General features: G+C 51.3%; 6 protein-coding genes across 6 annotated transcripts; 3 read left to right on the forward strand and 3 right to left on the reverse strand.

Moving 5' to 3' along the window:
• Positions 1-6564: 6564 nt before the first annotated feature.
• CPAR01_14295 (ubiquitin-conjugating enzyme) lies at positions 6565-7547 on the reverse strand (the record flags this gene model as incomplete). The annotated part of the gene is made up of 5 exons (XM_060498546.1): positions 6565-6704; positions 6764-6947; positions 7077-7106; positions 7242-7287; positions 7504-7547. 5 exons carry the CDS (start codon positions 7545-7547, stop codon positions 6565-6567), a joined length of 444 nt encoding a protein of 147 aa, XP_060342607.1.
• Positions 7548-10153: 2606 nt separating this feature from the next.
• On the forward strand, positions 10154-11560 carry CPAR01_14296 (acyl-CoA dehydrogenase domain-containing protein; the record flags this gene model as incomplete). Its single annotated transcript, XM_060498547.1, has 3 exons — positions 10154-10364; positions 10430-11455; positions 11514-11560. 3 exons carry the CDS (start codon positions 10154-10156, stop codon positions 11558-11560), a joined length of 1284 nt encoding a protein of 427 aa, XP_060342608.1.
• Positions 11561-12321: 761 nt separating this feature from the next.
• Positions 12322-12639, forward strand: CPAR01_14297 (uncharacterized protein; the record flags this gene model as incomplete). Its single annotated transcript, XM_060498548.1, has 1 exon — positions 12322-12639. The coding sequence occupies one exon, from the start codon at positions 12322-12324 to the stop codon at positions 12637-12639; it is 318 nt and encodes a 105-aa protein (XP_060342609.1).
• Positions 12640-13417: 778 nt separating this feature from the next.
• CPAR01_14298 (uncharacterized protein) lies at positions 13418-14139 on the reverse strand (the record flags this gene model as incomplete). Its single annotated transcript, XM_060498549.1, has 2 exons — positions 13418-13579; positions 13666-14139. 2 exons carry the CDS (start codon positions 14137-14139, stop codon positions 13418-13420), a joined length of 636 nt encoding a protein of 211 aa, XP_060342610.1.
• Positions 14140-16123: 1984 nt separating this feature from the next.
• On the reverse strand, positions 16124-16992 carry CPAR01_14299 (adenylate kinase; the record flags this gene model as incomplete). The annotated part of the gene is made up of 4 exons (XM_060498550.1): positions 16124-16249; positions 16308-16496; positions 16554-16876; positions 16938-16992. 4 exons carry the CDS (start codon positions 16990-16992, stop codon positions 16124-16126), a joined length of 693 nt encoding a protein of 230 aa, XP_060342611.1.
• Positions 16993-17354: 362 nt separating this feature from the next.
• CPAR01_14300 (uncharacterized protein) lies at positions 17355-18482 on the forward strand (the record flags this gene model as incomplete). Its single annotated transcript, XM_060498551.1, has 1 exon — positions 17355-18482. One exon carries the CDS (start codon positions 17355-17357, stop codon positions 18480-18482), a length of 1128 nt encoding a protein of 375 aa, XP_060342612.1.
• Between the last annotated feature and the right edge of the window lie 2226 nt (positions 18483-20708).

The raw sequence follows: 20708 nt of genomic DNA on the forward strand, positions 1-20708 counted from the left end.
CACAGGATGAAGAGGAGTGAGAGCGAAGTCTCGGGTGTGAAGTATGAGAGGTGTGTGAGGTGGATGCGTTCTGGTTCAGGGCGGGGAGTGGAGGGGGGCAAGGGGAGGGGAGGGTGGCAGGGGTGCTTCAGGACAAGGGGTGTAGGGATAGGGGGGGATCGTGTGGTGGGCAGGGAATGAGGGCCTTACAGGTCTCGAATGGAACGGTGAGCATCCGCTGGACACGTTGTCAAGTAGCCGAAAGACGCGGCAACAGATGCTGTTTATTAACTTATATCATACCTCATATTCATAACCATAATAGTCATAATACTCAGAACGATAGAATGAAGCTGTCAAAGATAGGTAGGTGCGTGTTTATGTTCAGGTAGGGGATTCAGGTAGTCGTCGGTCTCAGTGACATGCCGAGATAGTGCGAGAGTCTGCGACATTATGCCCACGGTGGCTCGAGAGGCAGGGTACTGATGAGTATCGGTTACCGCAGGGCCTCCCGTGTAAAGGCAAGGTTCCAAGGGTTTGGGAGAACAACCACATGGGGGGTTGGGTGTGTGTATTCAAGAACGATGGTGTGCGAGATCACAGACAACGATGACTAGTCTAAGAGAAGGCGTCGATGGGAACAATAAGCAGATAAGCGGACGTGAGGAACAAGCGGAAAAGGGACTTACGATGAATACTTGGGGTTGAGAGGTGAGACTGAGACTGAAGGTCCTGAACTTGAGGTGAGTATGAGAGTGAGAGTGAAAGTGGATGAAGCAGAGAGAACAGACCATTACGCACAGAGCAGTGATGGCGCAGAGATGCAGCTTGCGCAAACGCGTTGCAGATACGGCAAGGCAAAGGCAGCCAGTGGTTCACTCGGCCGGCGCGGACGGCGGACGGACGGTGTTTTCGCGTGCCATTCCACTCAGATCGAGGATTCGTCTCACTCGAGATGTTACTGAAGACTGGGAATGGAAGGGAAAAAAAACGTCTGAGCATGGTCCCAGGGCAGGGATGCCAAGCAGCTAGAGCCTCAGGGGGCCAGGCCACATTACGCTTACTTGGGCGGGTCCGGAGATGTCCTCGGCCAATCATCGGCTGGAATCAATGCAGGTACAATGTTCTTGCCGCGCTGCTTCGGGACGGTGCATTTCTGCATCTGCGCTTGCCTCTCGTGCCTCTCTCTTTCCCTCCCAAGTATTCTACATGGCACAGTACTGGTATACGTAAGCATGAGAGTACTCGATCGAGCACAAGGTTCAAGTCCGTCGTCGAGGGAAAGACTCACCGGACGCTCTTGTCAATCACGAGCTTGGCTTCAGGTTAACCAAGGCAGGCGCCAGCCAAGTACCTAGTTTTCATAGCATCAAGATACAGCAGGTGGCCAGGTCGTGGGGAGATTCTCTTCTTCCATGGGCCCAATCGAAAACGATAACCCCGCCACGGGAACGAAGCCCAGTGGCCCATCCGTCTCACCGACTCTGCCTGTCTTCCGAGTCTTGGCTTTTCCAGGTTCACTGAATCCCTCTTTTTTTCTTTCCCGAATACACACTGCTTTACTCCTTAGTGTCAACACCAGTGACTACCGCAGAATCCCGCTCACATCATTCCATCCAGACCCCCAAAAGTCATGATCCCGGCTTGGACGCGCGCTTCCTGGCTTGTCGCCGCCCTCCTTCTGTGGGCCTCGTTCCCGTTCCTGGGACACAAGGCCGTTGGAACGGGCTGGACGGCATCGCGCACCCACTAGGTTCCCTACCTTAATATCGAAAAAAGCCTACCTTATTCGGACAGTCGCAGTCTGGGATCACCGTTTTTGCCCGCCAATCACATCTACCGTGTTCGACTCCCGGAATCCACTCTCCTCCAACTCAGCTTCATCGGACGCTGGCCGCATCAAGAGCTTAGACCGACAACGAGCCGCCTACGACGGTGGTTGACCATATCCGTACAACTAATTAACCGTCACGAAGCCAAGCCTTTTGGACATCTGCAGTCCATATTGCCATCACGGAGCATGCCGAAAGAATCCACACTTACCGACGGATACGGCTGATTCGCTTCTTCGTACAGCATCGTTCCCCTGGGCCCTGGCAGTGGTCATCCCACCGGGCCACCAGCAGTCAGATATGACGAACCCTCTCCAACACAAAAACTTGTTGTCGATATTCAATATGTCATAGGGCACATAGCCATAAGGCGATGCAGGAAATCTCATCAGCCCCTTCCGCCTCACCACGGTCGCCTACGCCTCGTTGCTGTTTGGGCCACGTTTGGAACAAGGCTGGTCTCCCGCATCACATGTGGGTAATGAGGCCATAATCCTCCGCGGCCTACAAACTTCCAAACCGCCCAGTTGCACATCGATCCGCCCCCAGCCAACAGGCACAGGCAATAAGTCTTGATGAAAGCCACCTATTCCTCGAAATCCTCGTCAGTCGTCACCGTAGTGGCTCCCAAACAAGACAAGGGCAAGCTTCAGAATGCGATGCGTACCCTTGGCGGGGGTTCAGTTTTTGCCCGTCTGATTGGATCAAGAGTCGTTTCGGAGATGTAAAAGAGGGGCGTGCGTCTCGATTCGTCGCCTAAGCCCGTGTCACAGCTTGTTTCGCCAGGGATGTTTTGACACAATTCTGATTTCACAACTTTTCTCTCTTTCCTGTGTAGGATGTCAAGTCTCGACTCTCTCTCACTCTCGACTGCCTTTTCACTGATTGTGGCGCTTCATCGCTGCTACGGTACGCACACTTTGGCCCCTTCATCATCACGCCTTCGGAAAAAAAAAATGTTAGTCATTTGAGTACGAGTGTACGACATTGCTTAACACACTTCAGCTCCTTACTAAGCGACGGAACCAACTCGGCTCCCCCTTCGGAAGCATCTGTCGAGACTTTGGATAACCTCGTTGGTCAACATCTTCTTCGCTCTTCCTAGCCAATACCTCGTCTATTCAGTCTCACAAACCACATGGCTTCAAACCCACACCCCCCCTTTTTCATATTTCACTCCCCCTTCTTACCGCCCTCCCGTCTCTTTTCACTGAAGCCGGAATATTATTAGCACTCTCATCGGCTAGGTCCCCTCGACTCGCCCTGCCCTGGATTGCATTTAGAGAGGCACCGGCTATACATTCGCCATCTGTCACTACGCGGCTGATTGCCAAACCTATGGCTCGCCTCCCGCCGCACATCTCGTCCCGTCACCGCGCAGATTGATCCCCCGTCAACCACTCAACATCCTAGTGGAAGATCACTCACAATCTACGCACTCAGGGCCAGTTTAACGGAGCGGCATATGCAAAAATCAGTTCATATTTGAAGCTGCTCTACCCCTTCCCACCGCCAGCGTAGATCATTGGCAACCTCAAGCCAACTTCAATGGCAGGTTGCCGCTCGCTGCTTACGCAGAGGATGCCCCTCGTTGCCCCTACTTCAACTACCTCGAGACAGTCTTGTCAAGTTGTCAACCATTCGTTGACAATACAAGCTCGCGGTTTGTCTGCTTACAAACCTACCTGTCCTTGCCCTTGGCTTACAAGATGCTGGCAAGAGCGCCTTTCGGCGAACTCAGTGAAGATCCTCATTGCATGCAACTGAAGCCGAAGTCATCTGTACTCGGCTACTCAAGAGCAAGCGCGTCCCACCAATCACACATTGCTAGATTATCAATCTGCCGCCCCTCTGAGAGGTTTCCTCTTCAGGTTGTTGCGGACTCTACTGCGTCAATCTGCATGCCATCATCAACCCAGCGGCTGAAGATCCCCACATTTCAAACTATGTCTCTACCAGTCTCATTCCATCTATCTGATACAGACTCAATAAATGTGTCTCTTCCACGTCTCGGGAAATACTCTCAATTACATTCCGCATTCTTTAGCCTGTCAAGAGTTTACCTTGTTTACTCGACAAGCAAGACCACCTGTTCACCACAGCCCATGAACTCCTCCGTCGCTCGACCAGTCCCTTGAAATCCAAACGACGCAAGCCCCTGTCTCCTGAACAGACTCCATTCCCACCTCAACAAAACGCGCGATATTCGCTCGACCTCTGCCCGACAGTGGGCACACCTCGAGTCGATCTACACGGCACGATTATCCGAAGCGGCGAGACACTGCTCTCTCCTTTGAACACTTCTCGAACGCGAGGCCCGTTTTCTTCCGTCCCACTGCACTGGGGACGATTGTTCCCGAACAATGGCCGTCTGGTATACCACCAACAATCAAGCGCTCGACCTCAAATTATCAAGCTTCAAAACACACTAGCCTTGCCCTCTCCTAACTAGCATTCGCTCTTTGCTCTCATCTGCGTGTCGAGATCCGCAAAGGGCACACGTTTGAAAGAGGGACGAAGGGCACAGGCTCCCGTCTTTCCTCGCCTCTGCCTACCCGGCCGGCCCTCTCGCATCTACCGACCGTTTTGAGTAAACCCGCCTCTTCTATCCTTCAAATGAAACCACGTGCCCCTTCCGCGGCTGGGAAAGAGCCGTACACACACACGGATACCAGTACACATTACCGCTCTTCTGAGGTTAGTCGATTCGCTCGATTCATGAACACCTCTCCCGTCCCTGGAAGAATGGTCTCTCCATCGCCGCACACGTCCATCTCATCTTTGCCAGCGCCCGGCTACCTACGTAAAGGTAAACGATTCTCCTTCCATGCTCGGCTAAAGAGGGCCACCACCACTTCCAAACCGGGCCTCACACGTTTCGTTTGGACTGATGTCGTGCATGTTTGCTGGCCCTACAAGTTAGGGTAAGGAAAGATCCAAGCAACGGCGAGCCCGCAGGCCACTAGTCCTTTCTAAAGGCTGGTCCTAGTTCAAATTCTTTCCTGCCATGTCGTTTATGTGATGCATATGAAAATGTTCCGGACACGATCCAATCTGCGCTCGTTACTGTTTACCTTGTTCTTAATGACGCGATCAATAAGGCATCTTAGCGTCGGATGATGTCTGAATGGAAGGCTGAGGCTGTATCCGTACCCGTGGACTGGTATCCTTCATATTGTGGAATCAGGACGGGAGATGTGCCCTGCCAAGGACGATCATCGGCCTTTGGTGAATCACTCTGATTACTATTCGTGATGCCATACCTTGCTTCAAGAATGATCCGTCTAGTAAGTCAATATATCACCTACGTGGATCGTTACGGAAGAAGCGAGGCCGGAGAATGTCCAGCCCTCTGTATTAGCTAGATGTTATCACCCAATCTTCCGTCTCCTCCCTAAACATCATGTATCCTGTGTCCTCCTTTGACTCTTCACTCTTGTTGCGATGCCCAGCTGTCAACAGCATTCCCCCTAGAAGCAAAGCAGAACCTCACTGGATTACGCCTCCAGTCAACATGCTGTCTATCAGTTCCGTAAACTTGAGGTATCCCTCATCTTAGATTCATAGCAAAGATACATCATCATCTTTCCCACCCAGTACAAGAATGCGGCCGTACAAGCAAGTAAGCCATTCTCGCACCTTCGCCGTTGACTAACGTATGCCATATGATGGTGCTTCAGGTACTTATTTCTCATACCTCGGGATGGGTTCCCATGGACTCTGCCGGTTCCGGTATCAATAGCTTGGTGTATGAATCCTTGATGATACAACATAGCGGCCCCCTTTCATGGAGCATCCTGCCCAACGCTAGAAATATAACATCCCTATTCTCACGAATCTCATCAAACTCCCCTCCTATTCACTGTACATAGATAAACATGCGAACTCACGGTGCCATCTATCCAGATCTCATCTCAAACCCATCACCATGATCCTCGGATCCTCAGATCCCCGGGTCCTCGGAGCCGGCGTCCCAGAACACTCGACCCAGGCAGGTCAAACCGGCACATCTAGACCTGATGCCCTTGCCACGGGAGAGGTGCTCCGTTGTGTGAGAGAATCGGAATGCATCGAAACACCCTATGAACGGGCCTTTAGACACGGCTCCCGGCAGTCAATGACCGCCGCTTAAGACAGGTCATCAATGTTACATTGACATCACTCGGTCTCATCGACCACTCACTCAGGTAGAAAGCCTTTTCGAGCCGCATCCTGGGCAACGGCATCTGCTCTAGCCCAATATTGACGACGACTGACCCTCGTCAGCCAAAGCTATTCTTCGTCATCCAAGCATTGAGGGTATTTGGCAGCCTACACTGGCTTTGAGGAACACCAAGCCTGGGACACGAACACATATTATCAAATCTATCACGGAAACAATTGGGTACGATGACTACCAGTCGTCTCTTCTGAGGTGTCAACCAAAACGTACGTAGCAATGCAGCGTCAATGTAGTAGAAACATGAAGCCTTGCCGTATGAAAACCCGTACGTGGTACCTGTGCTGCTAACTGTCTGATCGGTCCGCCTTCTATCCACATTGCCCGCGTAACCTCTTCTCGAGAATGCCAATCCGCCGTCAAGTGTTTTGTTTCGACGGCCGAACCGTCTTCTGTGTGCTGGTGAAACGAAAGAGATCCCAAACCGCAACGCAGAGCAATGACCATGACCTAATCGTACGCCAGAGCTGTCGAAGAGAGAGAGGAAAGCCGTCGCCTGTCATACTTGTCCAACCATCATGCCTCGAGCACCGTCTAAATGGCGTACTTGCGAGTCCACTCGCGAGCAGTGGCCTCGTATCTGGCGCGGTCCGTCTTGTAGACGTGTGCAATCTCGGGCACCAGAGGGTCGTCGGGGTTGGGGTCCGTCAGCATTGAGCAGATGGACAGCAAGACTATCACATGTTAGCATAATGCCTATGTCAGGCTGTAGGTGAGCTATAAGATGACGTACCCTTCGAGATGGTCAACGCCGGGCTCCACTGGTCACGCAGAATATCTAAGCAAATGCTGCCGTTGGAGTTGATGTTGGGGTGGTAGATGCGAGTGGTGAAGTTGACTTTGGGCGGCTTGAAGGGGTAGTCGGTAGGGAAGTGGATGGCGAGGAAGAAGACGCCGCCAGAGTAGGGAGAGTCGCCCTGAATGCAGATGTTAGCCATATGCTTTGATTCTCGTCATTGTTTCCAGCTGGTAGTTGGCTAGATCTCGGGTGCCAGTGCCAGGTCCAGATCCTACCAACAAAGCATTCAAGGGGGAAATGGACTTACGGGTCCCATAATCGTCGCTTGCCAGTGGAACTATACGAAACCAGTCAGCTATTGTCTACACATCCCATCGAGGGCACTGAGAATCCGTGATCTCGTGCTCGGCTGAGTCATGATTCAAGGCATCACCACAGCGGGCTCTTATCGGGAAAGATGTAGTCGACGTACCAGATCTTCGCCGACGGGGCCGGCAGAGCAGGAAGAGGGCGGGTCACTGTCAAAGAAAAGAGGTCAGTAATGTGCATCTTTTTTGGATCGTACTCGTCGGCTTGACGCCGCCATCACCGTCAACATCAGTGGTCCGAATGAGCTGAAAAGTTGCAGCAGTCCTTGTTGAAGAAGACCCCGCTCCCGATGGCCCCACCTGACGTCTCGGGCTGCGACAAAAAGGCTGCGAGTTTAAATGACGAAAAGTGTGCAGGCAACATACCGGCCGAGATCAGTGAGCTCCTTGTTAATGCGCTTGAGAGCCATTTTGGATGTGGTTTGTGGTTGGGGGTATCTAGAAGATGGTCGATCGCCGAAGCGCAAATGCTATGTTCTGTTGTTGTGAGGGGCAAAAGTCAGCGAAAGCGGTCGGCGGTGGTGGGCTTTTTTTGGATGCAGGATGCGGGCAGAGGTGGGTGGAGGGGTGGTGGGCTGCACTGTTGCTGCTGCTGGCCTTCTGTAGTTTGCGTCGGCCGAGAAAGCGAAACGAAGTGATTTGTGTCGAGATGCGAGGAAATGCCAGAGAAACCAAGGTCGTGTTGGTAAGACACTTGATATATATGTATGCCGAAGACGAAGAGGATTCTCGATGTGGCCGGTGTCGATGCAGCAGCAGCAGCAGGCGTCGTGGACAGCGTGGATGTGACGGTCTTGGGTGCAAATCATGTGCTGGTGGTGGTGGGGAGGGGCGTACAGTACCTGAACGAGGAAAGATTTATCCCCGAAGAAGATGCTCCCGAAAAGAAAAGAGCCCGATCGTGTGTATAAGGTCGTTCGGTATATCGCCCGTGAAGGATATTACGCGGTGTTCGTGGAGGAAATGATTCGCTTCGTGGCGGTCCCGTTACAGATTGATGTCGAGATTGAAATGGGGTGGGAGGGAAAGGAAGGAGAGAAAGGAAGTCAGCGGTCGGGCCTGGCGAAAAATGACGGGAAGGGGTGAGTCGTGTGGTAACCTTAGGTAGGCAGGAGCCACTTTGGAGGGGAAAGGCAGGAAGTGGGAAGGAGGGGGGAGCAGAGCGCCAAACCTAAGGCTTAAAGGAAGGCACTGAGGCTGCCCAGCGCGAACCATGGTTTCCATTCCCGTCCCGTCAGGTTCGGGCTGCCGCCATCCAGTTCCTTCCATTCACTAACACGACCGGGCAGCACGGTAGCCGCCCGCAAAGTATCTTTTCCCCAAATTCGCTCGCAAAGGTAGTCGTTGTTACTGGAATTGAACCCTGAATGGCCCTGGATGCACTGTTACTTTCCACGGATTCCATTCGATTTGTGAGCGTCAAGAGAAGCAGGAGCCGGGCGCAGCAAATGCGAATGTGGCTGGTGACTAATGGTTTATGATTGTTGATTGGTCATTGCCGCCTCAGTCTGTCCACCAGGGGATTGGGAGGTTGACAAACGATGACACCCATCAAGCATCTACTGACCTACGCAGTGAGGTATTCAGTCATCATTGGCCATTCATTCTGGAGCGTCAGCCTCAGTTACCGGGCGACAGGTTTCGTTCAAACAAAACAAATAGTGGTTCTGTGGCCACTTTCTCCCAGTTGTGAAGGACAATCCGAGGATAGGTAACTTAACCTGTGCACCGCCACATCCTCACTGGACAGCACCTGCAACACTAACTGATGACAATTGCTGACTGGTGGCGGTTCTGGTAATGCCACCCGATGACTCAGCAAGTGCATCAGCCTCACCAATTCCCTACCGAGCCGAAGCGGTTCCCTGGTCTTCTACCACCACACCGGCCCAGACTTCAGAGTGCCGGTACCTAAGCATATGCATCTACCTACCTTAGCATAGGCGCCAAAAACACCAAGCAATCGCGTAGTATCATCGATTGCTACCTGGATGGCAAAAGAAAAGACATCTCATGCATCCTACCCATTTGGGTGATGGTTTTGGCCCTCGATGCCGTCGAACCAACAGCGACGCATCAATGCTCAAGCAAGAAAGCACCCCGGATTCCGAAATCAGCTCATCCTTCTGGGATATGGCGTACCTGAAACCTCGTACAACAGAACATGTGCCGTTCTTCGACACTCATCATCCTCTTCGCGGCGGTCACTTTCTATCAACACCAACTCCTCGCACTCTGCCTGCACTCTACAATTTGCATTTTTGCATCTGCCATCCCATGGCTGTCCGCCGGCTACGGCGAATGACGTCCGGCTCTTAGGTGTCGCCCGAACCCGGTACGTAACTTGGGCACCAAGCGATGCCCAAAAACACATGTACCTCCCGAGCATCTCATCCCGGGTCTGAACTCTGCCGGGTGCTGCCGAACAAAGGGCCAAGGCATTGCCCTGGCATGTTTCAACCTTTCAACCCCAATCCGCACCCAGCCTGTTCCTATTCTTGTACTTGACCTCCCCTGCTCCGGCCTTTTCCTTTTTCCAGCAGCAGTCCCTCCCCGGACAGGTCTCGCGATCATCAATTCCCACTCTCCAGATTGTGGCTGTGCCTAGCTACTAACAATCCCAACTAATGTCCCGATATCCTTCATTGCATGAACGATAGTCTGGGGAACCGCGTCTAGCACTCGGCAAGCACACACTATTCGGAACTAATTCCGGGTACTATTCAAGACGGAGGTAACACCTTGACCGCATCCCCATCTAAGACGGCTTCAGTTCATTGCGGAGGTAGTCCGCGACGACGTCATTCGCCGACACCGGGTCGTTATGTAATCATCATCTTCAACCGTTCAGCCAATCAGATACGACCCCTATTGTGCCTCGGATGCTGCTCGGGAGAGCTCCTGGCGGGGAAGACGCCCCGTGGCCGGGCTTCAAGACCATGTTCCCGCCATGGTGGCGGCACGATTTCTCCCCAACCCACCGTGAGGAAGAGTCAATTGATCAGTAGTAGCCAGAATGTATCGCAACGCCTTGAGAACATGCGCGACACGATGCGCCGCAAAGCGCACCTTGCCCGCCGCGAGAACCTTCGCTTCCGCCTCTGATGGCCCGGTCTTCAACTGGGAGGATCCCTTGAACGCAAAGAACCTCCTGACTGAGGAGGAGGTCGCCATTTCTGAGACGGCTGAGCGATACTGCCAGGAGCGCATGCTGCCGCGTGTCCTTCGTATGTCTTCCCTTGCTGGTACCTTGCTGGTAACTTCCATGGCTTACACTGACCACTCTCCATAGAGGCCTACCGCGACGAGCAATATGACCAAAAGATCCTTGAGGAGATGGGCGAACTGGGGCTCCTCGGAGCAACAATTGAGGGCTATGGATGCGCCGGTGTCTCTACCGTTGCCGGAGGACTCATCACAAAGGCCGTTGAGAGAGTCGACAGTGGCTACCGTTCTGGCATGTCCGTCCAGTCGTCGCTGGTCATGGGTGGCATCGCGGAGTTCGGTACCGAGGAGCAAAAGGAGAGATTCCTGCCAAAGATGGCCACAGGAAAGATGCTCGGCGCGTTTGGTCTGACAGAGCCCAACCACGGCAGCGACCCCGGCTCCATGGAGACGACGGCCAAGCCTCACCCGACCAAGGAGGGCTACTACTCTCTTTCTGGTGCCAAGACGTGGATCACAAACTCACCCATTGCCGATGTGTTGATGGTCTGGGCGAAGCTGCAAGAAACGGGCAAGATCAGAGGATTCCTAGTTGAACGGTCTCAGTGCCCGCCCGGCACTCTCGAGACGCCAGCCATCAAGAACAAGAACGGCCTGCGAGCCTCCATCACAGGCATGATCCAGCTCGACGACGTTCCCGTCCCCAAGGAAAACATGTTCCCTTCGGTCGAAGGACTGCGAGGTCCCTTCTCGTGTCTCAACAGCGCAAGATATGGCATCTCCCTGGGCGTCATCGGTGCCCTTGAGGACTGCATTGCCCGCGCCAGGACATACTCGCTCGAGCGAAAGCAGTTCAAGGGCAATCCCATCGCCAAATACCAGCTCGTACAGAAGAAGCTCGCCGACGCTGCGACAGACGCTGCCTACGGTACTGTTGCCGCGATCCAGGTCGGCAGACTCAAGGACGAGGGCAAGGCGACGCCCGAGATGATCAGCATGGTCAAGCGCCAGAACTGCGATCGGGCGCTGCAGAATGCGCGCGTGCTGCAAGAGATCTTTGGTGGTAATGCTGTCAGTGATGAGTATGGTATTGGGCGTCACGTCGCCAACCTCTTCGTAACGCAGACGTACGAGGGACAGAGTGACATTCACAGTAAGTTGCTCCCGTGGCCGTATGCTTTTGGGATATCCGTCACTAACCTAAGAAACAGGTCTCATCTTGGGTCGCGCCATCACTGGTATTCAAGCCTTCGTGTAATAATGTGAGATGTGAAAATGTGGTCTTATATATTACCTTGACGCCGGGGAACGGGTACGGTGGATCAAAATATACAAATCTTGAATGAGAAACTTGCGAAAGCTATGCCCACTATTAAAATCGGCCTTGCTTGCGATGCAATGCATCTTAGGTGGGAGTACATCATGACCATGACATGCTTTTGACCTTGCTATTCTTAAATATCGAATGATGCACTAATCTTGTGGAAATCCAGAACATTGCGATATCTTTGATAATCACGGTTTTACTCGGGGTAAAGTCTATCAGATTCATCCCATTCGCAGGCGTCCTCAATCTGCCAATGCGCTAAAGTCCTAATGAACTGGCGTGGATGCTCATCCTTCATGGGGCTAGTAGCCTAGAGGTAGGACTAACTAGTAGGACTCAATCACGCACCACCGGTCTCACAGCCTCACTTCTGACTGTTATTGAAGCCACTCTCCACAGGTACATGTACCTAGCTGAAGTTGCCGTTATTGAATTCTGTCTTTTTCTCTAGAAAATATAACCATCTAAACTCGATCATTTCTTTCAATTCCCTTCTTTTGCCAGACTCTTCCAGCACAAACAAATCTGCGCCACCAATTTCCTAGCGCGGATCTGCGTATCGCAGAACCGAGATCTCTAAAGGGCATTCCGTAGTATCTCCCGAGGCCTCATCACCTCAGAACTCCCATCCCACAACGCCATGCGTCTGTCTCTTTTGCGGTAGCACTACGAAGCAAGTTGAAACCCATGCAATGCCATCTCTACCCCTAGCACCAGACGCCGCAACCGAGACGGTTGATTGGGCCCAGCGGTGTCGACTGAGAACCTGCCTCGGCGTTCTCTCTGGCGAGGTCTCTGCTTCAGCTGGGACTAAGCTGTCCTGTAGATGTCCGAATCCGCTGGTCTCGAGGGATCTCAGCACGTTAGGGTGGGGAGTGTTCATTGGGGATGATAGGAGGGATCAGGAGAGGGGGTTTTTGGATTGGGTCTTGGAGTGGTGGAGGGATTTGAGAGAGGTGTTGGGAGAGGATTGGAGGAGGGGAGGGATTTGGGATTCTGGAGTTTTGTGAGGGCCTAAGTTGAAGGGAGTGGGTCGTTGTTGGCGAGGTTGGGTTGCTTGGATGAAGGCACTGGCTCGTCGGGAGATGTACTCGCCATTATTGGACTACGTGTATCGTGTGGACAATACCTGTCATGATTTATGGTACATTGTAACGGGCATATAAAGCGCATCAAAAGTATATTGAAATAACACATACAGAATAAAGAAAAGAAAGCAGTCTATCTACGGCAGGAGTGTGGGATCTACGTGAGGAAGCACGTAGCAGAGTTTCTAATGATAACCCTGTTTCGTGACAATGTTTTCATGTAAAGAAGGCATTGGGTGATGGAATCTAGACTCTAGGTACATGATACAACATGAAACTTTAGCCTGTATTTAGGCAAATGTTGCAACTTGCTCCCCTTAACCCCTTGATGTTTGTTCTTCAAACTTAGCTGCTCTGTAGCCAAACATTACCCTAACTCGCACGTTGGTTTCAACCCAACCACTGACTCAGAGTTATCCGATCATTGTACGCAGTCGAACTACTTTGAGAAGACAATAGATGTTGCTTGTATTGGTAGACGGATACGCCATTGTTGAAATGAGTATCTAGCTATCTACGTGTCCATGCAATACGGTCCCCAAAGACTCGGAATGGTGAAAGCTGTATACTAGAAAGTGAAGAGAAATTATGACGGGGGAAGATGATCATGACGTGGTCTTGGTGATATCGGGGAGATGAGTGGATTGCAGCCTGGACGCATCCCCTGACCTAAGTCCTGACCAACCCCTTGATTAAGATTCTACTCAAACTTGTAGGCATCGAACTTGGCAGGGATCTCATCCGAGCTTCCGCCGTTCTCCCAGATAGAGATACTGTTGGTGACGAAGACGTTAGTAAATGTGACAATGAAAGGGCTGGGAACGGAGACAAGAGGAGTTTCGATCCATGAAGATGAAGGACACTATAGCTTACTAGAAGAAAAGAACCCAATGTCAGTATATATGAAATTCAGAGAGCAAACAATATCAAATACACGGGTGTACTCACCAGTTCAGTGTAAAGAGCATCATCAAGACCAGTCATGTTATACTTGGGTCCGTTCTCAAAGACCATCAAGTTGCCCTTCGCAACGGAAGTGCAGCCCCCGGCAGAAGCGGCGCAGGTGTCACCCTCACTGGCACTCTCATCGCGCTTCTTGGAAGCAAATACATAGTTGCCGCCAGAGTAGCTGCTCCCGCCGCAGCAGACGTTCTGCGCGCCGTTGGACTGGGCGACGTACTTGACGTTCTTGCAGTCGCCGCCGCTGAAGGCGCGGCCGATAATTCTCCAGTTGGTTGGGATGGCGCGGAAGCCGATGCTGCGGAAGATGTCACCGGAGGCGCGGACGCAGCAGTCATTTGGGTTGGCGTTTGTGCAGACGATGTAGTCGTTGCCGCTGCACTTTTCGTTGCTGCGGTAGCCGTAGATGTCGATGGCCGAGACGGTGGCGATGAGGCCGAGGAAGATCTTGGCGGCGTACATTTTTGGATGGAGTGAGGTGACTATGGGCGGTACTAAGTAGAGGTTAAGAGTTGTCTTGTTTCTTGAGTGATGTCAGTAGATTGATGTGATGATGATGGAGAAGAGATGAGAGCTTTCGAGCGAACTCATTCAACCTTTTATAGAAGCTTCTCATGCTTCGAGACATGACTTTTTGTTCTGAAAGTCCGAGAAAGAGCTGATGCCAACTCGATGGTCCATAGTTGTCATCCCAGTCACTTTCTGGATAGCTTCGCCCGATGCTAGTGCCAACTTCGTATTGCCACGGTATCCGTGACCATGAACCTAGGCTCTGGGGAGGAGTACAACAATAGTCTATCACCACCACAGGTCTATGCTATTGTGAATCAGGCTCTTGTGTTGCAAAGCATTTAGACTGGAACATGACCGATCGTCATATCCACAACTGCTTTCAATACCTTGTTCTAGTGAGTATGCACCTCGATTAATCGACCTGACTTAGAATACTCATTGCCACACCAGGGATCCTTTGATTGGAAGTCAACCTGAGAAGCAAAGGTCCCTTGCCATCGGCTCAACGGAAAATATAAACGAAGTAAGCAAGATGGACCGGGCCGTCCCCTATACGAGCCAATCAACTCGCGTACGGAGCAAATGTAGCGCGGGAAAGTGAGGTAAGCTTACTTGCATAAGAGCCAAACTTCAACGACAACACCCCACTCCGGCTGCTTTCCGTCCAAGCGAAGAACTGAGCCTTGTTGTCTCTGCCCTACATGCAGGGGACTGTGTTCTCTTGAAGCTAGTGCTCGTTTACCTGGCGGCTCAGCAGAACTTTTGCGTTTCATTACATGCTTACTAGTAGATAAAGTATGAAGTCTGCCTATGAGGCCGGGGTCTACATACGTCCAAGGTTAATATACTATTACCTGATACTTGCTAGATACTCGAACGTAATATCATAACATGCAATTGTGTTAGGGCTTAACTCTGAGCCAGTAGCCCTTGACACCCCGTGAGTGGCATGTCAGCTGAAGTGCTTCACTTTGCGCTCGTCTCAGCCCACCGCTGTCGATCCTCGGTGTAACATCGTCATGATTTGATTACAGTTCACTCGAAATTCGGGCAAAGTATCAAGGATATAGTATGGGTATTGAGCGCTTTGGGTGAAGCTGACGCAGGATTCTACCTGCAAAGCACAAAAGGCCTCGTGAACCTTGATCTGTGCCACCGTAATGCTTGGAGAAGGATCGCATAGGCGACTTTCATCACTTATAGGCGCCTCGCTTCAGGCATCGGGCAAAGCTAAGAATAAAAGAGACATATCTTTCACAGCCTTGTCTTACCATGATTCGTGGAAGGAACACCCCGGCGGACTTGTCGAGGTATACTACTACTTTTGGCCTCGATGAGACGACAACGATGCTTGTTTAGGTCATCTTTACGTAGGAAGAACTGATTTTATGCTCAATCTAAGAGAACCATCCACATAGTATATGTTGCCTCACTTAGAGCTGGTAACACACCTCCAAGGATCGATAAATCTGACAAGTATTGTCTAAATTCTATCAACAAGCGTGTATGGAGGTTATTTATCAGACTTCCCCCCTCAAGTCATTCAAGTAGCTCTTACAGATGACAAAGACTCTATGGCAAAGTCTTATAACCCCTGGCATTTCCTTTGGAAGCTGAATTACTTCGTGTTGGTATCATATTGCGTAAATATCAAATGTGCGTAAAGGAAGAGGATTCCATGGAAGAAGAATGAAATAATAGGAGTTGAGTGAAGTGGCGTGGTCGGAGATGGCGAGAGTCGGAGGATGAGAAAATGATGGATTATGCTGGATTCGTTTGTCGACTTCGAACAGATGCACCAGAGGAAGGTCAACTTCTGCGAGTGGCAGGTGTAGCAGCAAGTGAGACGGAGTTAGAGGCGGCCTTGTATCGGCTTACTCTTCCTGGGGAAGTTGGTATACACATAGGCTGTTGGGCGTCATCCGGCACTTGGTCACCGGTGGGATACGAGGAAAACCGACTCCGTACCCTGGCCTATCACACGGTTCCACAATGCGCTGTCTCCCAGTGTCCTCTCCACCCCTGCGATGTTTTCTTCCTTGGTGCCATTGCTGTCGATCTGAGAGTTTGTCAGAAGGACTCCAGTTGTGAATGCAAAGAAAGGCGGTAATGCTTACATCGACTAGCAATCCTGCTTGACGGTAGTGTCGTTCCACTGGCGGTCCTTCCTCCAAGTACTCTGCGAACCGCTTCGTGAACTTCTCCCCGCTGTCGTTCTTGTCGCGGCCACGCGCGAGGTATCTCGCTTCTGCGTTCTCTTTGGTCACATTGAGTGACAAGACGATGTCGGGTTTAGGTTGACCCTCCTGCTCGGATTAGCCGTTTGTAGCCCACATGTTTGGGCTATATCCGCATCAACATACCAACGGAAGGCGTTCTTGAAAGGGCCACTGCGCCCACGAGGCAAGCTGCTCCTCGCACCTTGGGAATCCGTCGATCAATATCCCGTTCAAACCATCTTGCCGCACTCCTTTCTCGATGGCAATGCCCAGGAATGGGTTCAACTCCGTGGACGTGAGGAATCCTTGGTTGTCTAGTTTATCTTGAATCGCAGCGGCGAGAGGCGTCTGGCGGTTTTCTTCATCCTTCATCCAGGTCCGCAGATTATCTCCCACTGAGAAGTGTAACAGGTCATTCTTGCGGGACAGATGGGTGCAGATCGTGCCTTTCCCCGAGCCGGGAGCTCCTATCACGATGGTGAGCGGGCTTGCATCCTATCTACCGATTAGGACCGATAGGTGACCAACCGAGAACGAATATGACTGCAAACTTCCGTCTGTTCGGAGCCGTGGTGGTGCCCATGGTGATGAGGCTGGTGAGTTGTTTGCTCGTATGGGTGACGTTGGCAGTGTGCTGGCAGGTCTAGTAACGTCGGAAGGGAAGGTGCATCATCCCCGTCCCATGTCGCAGTTGGACGGCCGTGATGGCCTACGAAAGCTGTCTCATTACATAATCTCTTGTGATACCGGCATTTGAGGGGTTAATCAGTAAGTCCTCTGTGTTGATTGGAAGCCCTAAACTCTAATAATACCCGACTTCGTTCAAGTTGGGCTTCACTGGGTGAACCTCATAATTTGTTCAATACACTGCTGCCGTATGTGTCAATATTTGCAGTGAGACTACGTCTAGAACCAACAAGGAGAACCTATGAGCCCTACGACATCATGGGAATCCTAACTATTGCCGCCCAGACGGCGCTATCAACCTTTTCGACGATACCTCCCTTCTTATGGGTCATGTGTATTGCTGTGCTAGCAATAACCTACTATTTTTCACTATGCCGCCACGCCGACACATCCCGCTCTCATCGATCGAAGACAGCCGTCACCCAGGAGTCAAAACCCAAGCCTCCAGTGGACGACCCGGACGCACCTGTCTCTGTCAATTATTTCCCATCCCGCGAATGCAACTATGCCTGCGGATTCTGCTTCCATACCAACACCTCAGGCTACATTCTTTCTTTGAACGAAGCCAAGCATGGCATGCGTCTTTTGAAGGACGCCGGCATGCGTAAACTCAATGTTGCCGGCGGCGAGCCATTCCTTCATCCGAAATTCCTGGGCGAGCTGCTGCGGTACTGTAAGGAAGATTTGGACATTGAAAGCATAAGCATCGTCAGCAACGGAAGCAAAATCCAAGAGAAGTGGCTCCGCGAGTACGGCCGCTATCTGGACATTCTGGCAATCTCTTGTGACTCGTTTGTCCGCGAGACGAATAAGGAGATCGGTCGTGGGGAGAATGGCGGAGCGGAGGGAGAAAAGGACCATATCGCACAGGTATTCCGCATTGCCGAGTGGTGCAAGGTGTACAACATCATGTTCAAGCTCAACACTGTTGTCAACATCTACAACTGGAACGAGGACATGGCAGACACGATTGCCCTGTTGGCACCGTTCCGATGGAAGGTTTTCCAGTGCCTGATTGTAGAAGGCGAGAATGAGGATGAGACGCGGGTGCGTGACGCAAGAAAGTTTCTCATCTCGGAGGAGCAATGGCAGACGTTCTGCGGGAGGCACGAGCACCTGCCTTGTTACGTGCCCGAGGACAATGAGACGATGGCTGGTAGCTACTTGTTGCTGGACGAAAACCTGCGCTTCCTCGACAAGGGCAATGGGCCGATGAAGAAGAGCGAGTCCTTGCTTGATGTTGGAGTGAAGAAGGCCATGCTGCAGGTGGCTTGGGACAAGAGCGCGTTTGATAAGAGAGGCGGTGTCTACGAGTGGCGAAAACCGCAAGGTGGAAACGCCGAAGGAGGTTGTAATAGCGAAAGTAAGAAGGAATTGGAGTGGTAAGTGGTAGGCGGATTATGGATTGCGTTATGTTCACAATTCATAAGGAGGTGGGCTTAAGGCTAGCTGCGCGGAAACCGGTAAAGCAGCCCGCCGCGCAGATTGGAAATCGATGTCAAGGTGAAAGACAGGCCTCGATTGACATTGAGGCCATTAAATCATGTATCTCACCTAAATCACCTCGTCTGATAATAGACTCTAAAGAGCAATTGGTCGGATGACATTTATAACATGGCTGTCAATGCGCTCAAGATTCAAGGATTCTATGGTAGACCATAGTTCCTAAACCACTCCATCTCTTAGATCTCCATCTGACTTGGAAATTTCCTCAAAAGGTACTTTCTCATTCATGGATATTTAGGGGTACTTTGGCTAGACATGGCCTGTGATCCTGCTCTGCCTGGTCGAGTTTAGCCTATCTGCTACCTTGTCAAACTGACACATGGCGGGCGAGTCCTTTCGCAGGAAATAAGGCCGGATTTCTTCCCAAATTTTGGTTTTGAATCACCGACCGCGAGATTTTGAGGAGACGGAGACTTTTTACATCTTTAGTGCTGCCTTCAGTAGGTAGCCGAACGTCTTGAGTTGCAAAGATTCTCCCTTTGGTATTACCGCGACCCTGATCGTAATCCTAGCGGTCAGCAAAAAGTTCTAGTGCCTGGCAGACAAAGTCTCGCAACTGCAAAAGAAAATTGCAGATATAGGACTATGCGAAGTCTGTTGAGGAATGCCAATATCCTGACCGTGCCTATCGCACGCTTGCCAAGACAGGTTAGCCAGAACAAGCTTTGCGGCTCTCAACCGTACGATTAATTCTGGAAGGTTGACGATCGCGTTCCTCTAGAAAGTATATTGCTTGAGATTGGATAGCGACTTGGCCAGAGCTCACTGTGGTCTAGGGTTATCTTGCTGAACAGAATAGAGAAGTCACCGCATCGTAGGGGCGCAATTTCAAGACAGTTTCTGCTATCACGAACCCATGAACCCTAAGCTCAGTGTCGACTCATTGGTTGAAGAGACGGTGAATATACGACGCAACCGAGCCTTCAGGCAGACTGTTATAGCACAAAATCGGACGGGCTCGATAGTATATAAACCAAGCTGGTAGCTTCTGCATCTGCGAATTAAAATCTCATAACCGCACCAGTTCATTCTCACTTTCAACGATTCAACTTCTACCTTCACGAGCCCAACCGTTCCAAGCACCACTTCAACAATGAATATCCTTCTTCAACTCTCGCTTCTTGTCGGCGCCGCATCTGTCGTCTCAGCTGGCTGCTCAGCATGTCCCCTCGGCAGGTATTTTACCCCCGTGCTAAGCCAATGAGCCCAAGTCGTGCATATGCTCCCTAAGATGGAATGCTGAGTCTCTGTTTAGTGGAAGGTGCACAGATAGCGCCGGCAACGGCTGCAGAAAGGGCGAGATCAAGTATCAATGGCTTGTGGCTCAAAACTATTGCTGCCGCGAGCCCGGATTTGAGACCGTGAAGTGCTGGAGCGCTTGCTAGACAAGTCTACGTTTGTGTAAGCTTTCAAATCACTGATGAGACTGAACTTCTTATCGTGGCTCTTCCAACTTTTCTGACCGTATCGATTCAGACAGGAGATAGGTCTCGTGTTGTCAAAGTTCTGCTTTGGGCTAAGTTGGTTCGAACGAGAAGATTATGGTTCATGTCGTAGTTACCATAAATTTGAATCACAATTGCCATCAACCATGTCTCCTCCCAAGAACGGACAGCTTTTCCACCTTCAAAAGTTTCGCTTTGATGTCGATGGGATTATCCGAGCGAGCTTACCCTGGCCCACTTTCACAAGTCAATACTCCTCCTGGCGAGGTCAAGCCGTAGTATTGTACACCATCCAACACAAAACAACTACAGACTAGTCAAAGAAGCAGCCACATGTACTGACACACCGTGCCGTTCGCTCCCTCCTGAGTCAAGTTTGAACCTGCTGACTTTGGCTCAGATGCTGGCGGAAACTCATGGAGAGCCTGTTTAGATAGCAAGTTGCAAATTGCAAATTGCCACTGTCTCCCTGCACTCATACATGGGCAACTCACTCGGACAAACCTGATGCGATCGGCGAGTGATTCTACCGAGCCCGGAGAATGGGTTATACACGAATTCAACTCCTGTCGACTCATGGAGTCCAACTCTCCGGCAGTAGTCTTTACGCGCCCGTCAAAGCCGGTTTTCCGGTTAGATATTGGGACACAAACTCTATTTC

The sequence above is a fragment of the Colletotrichum paranaense genome (assembly GCF_030867605.1).
Source record: "Colletotrichum paranaense strain IMI 384185 chromosome Unknown Scaffold_15.1, whole genome shotgun sequence".
NCBI classification, from domain to species: domain Eukaryota; kingdom Fungi; phylum Ascomycota; class Sordariomycetes; order Glomerellales; family Glomerellaceae; genus Colletotrichum; species Colletotrichum paranaense.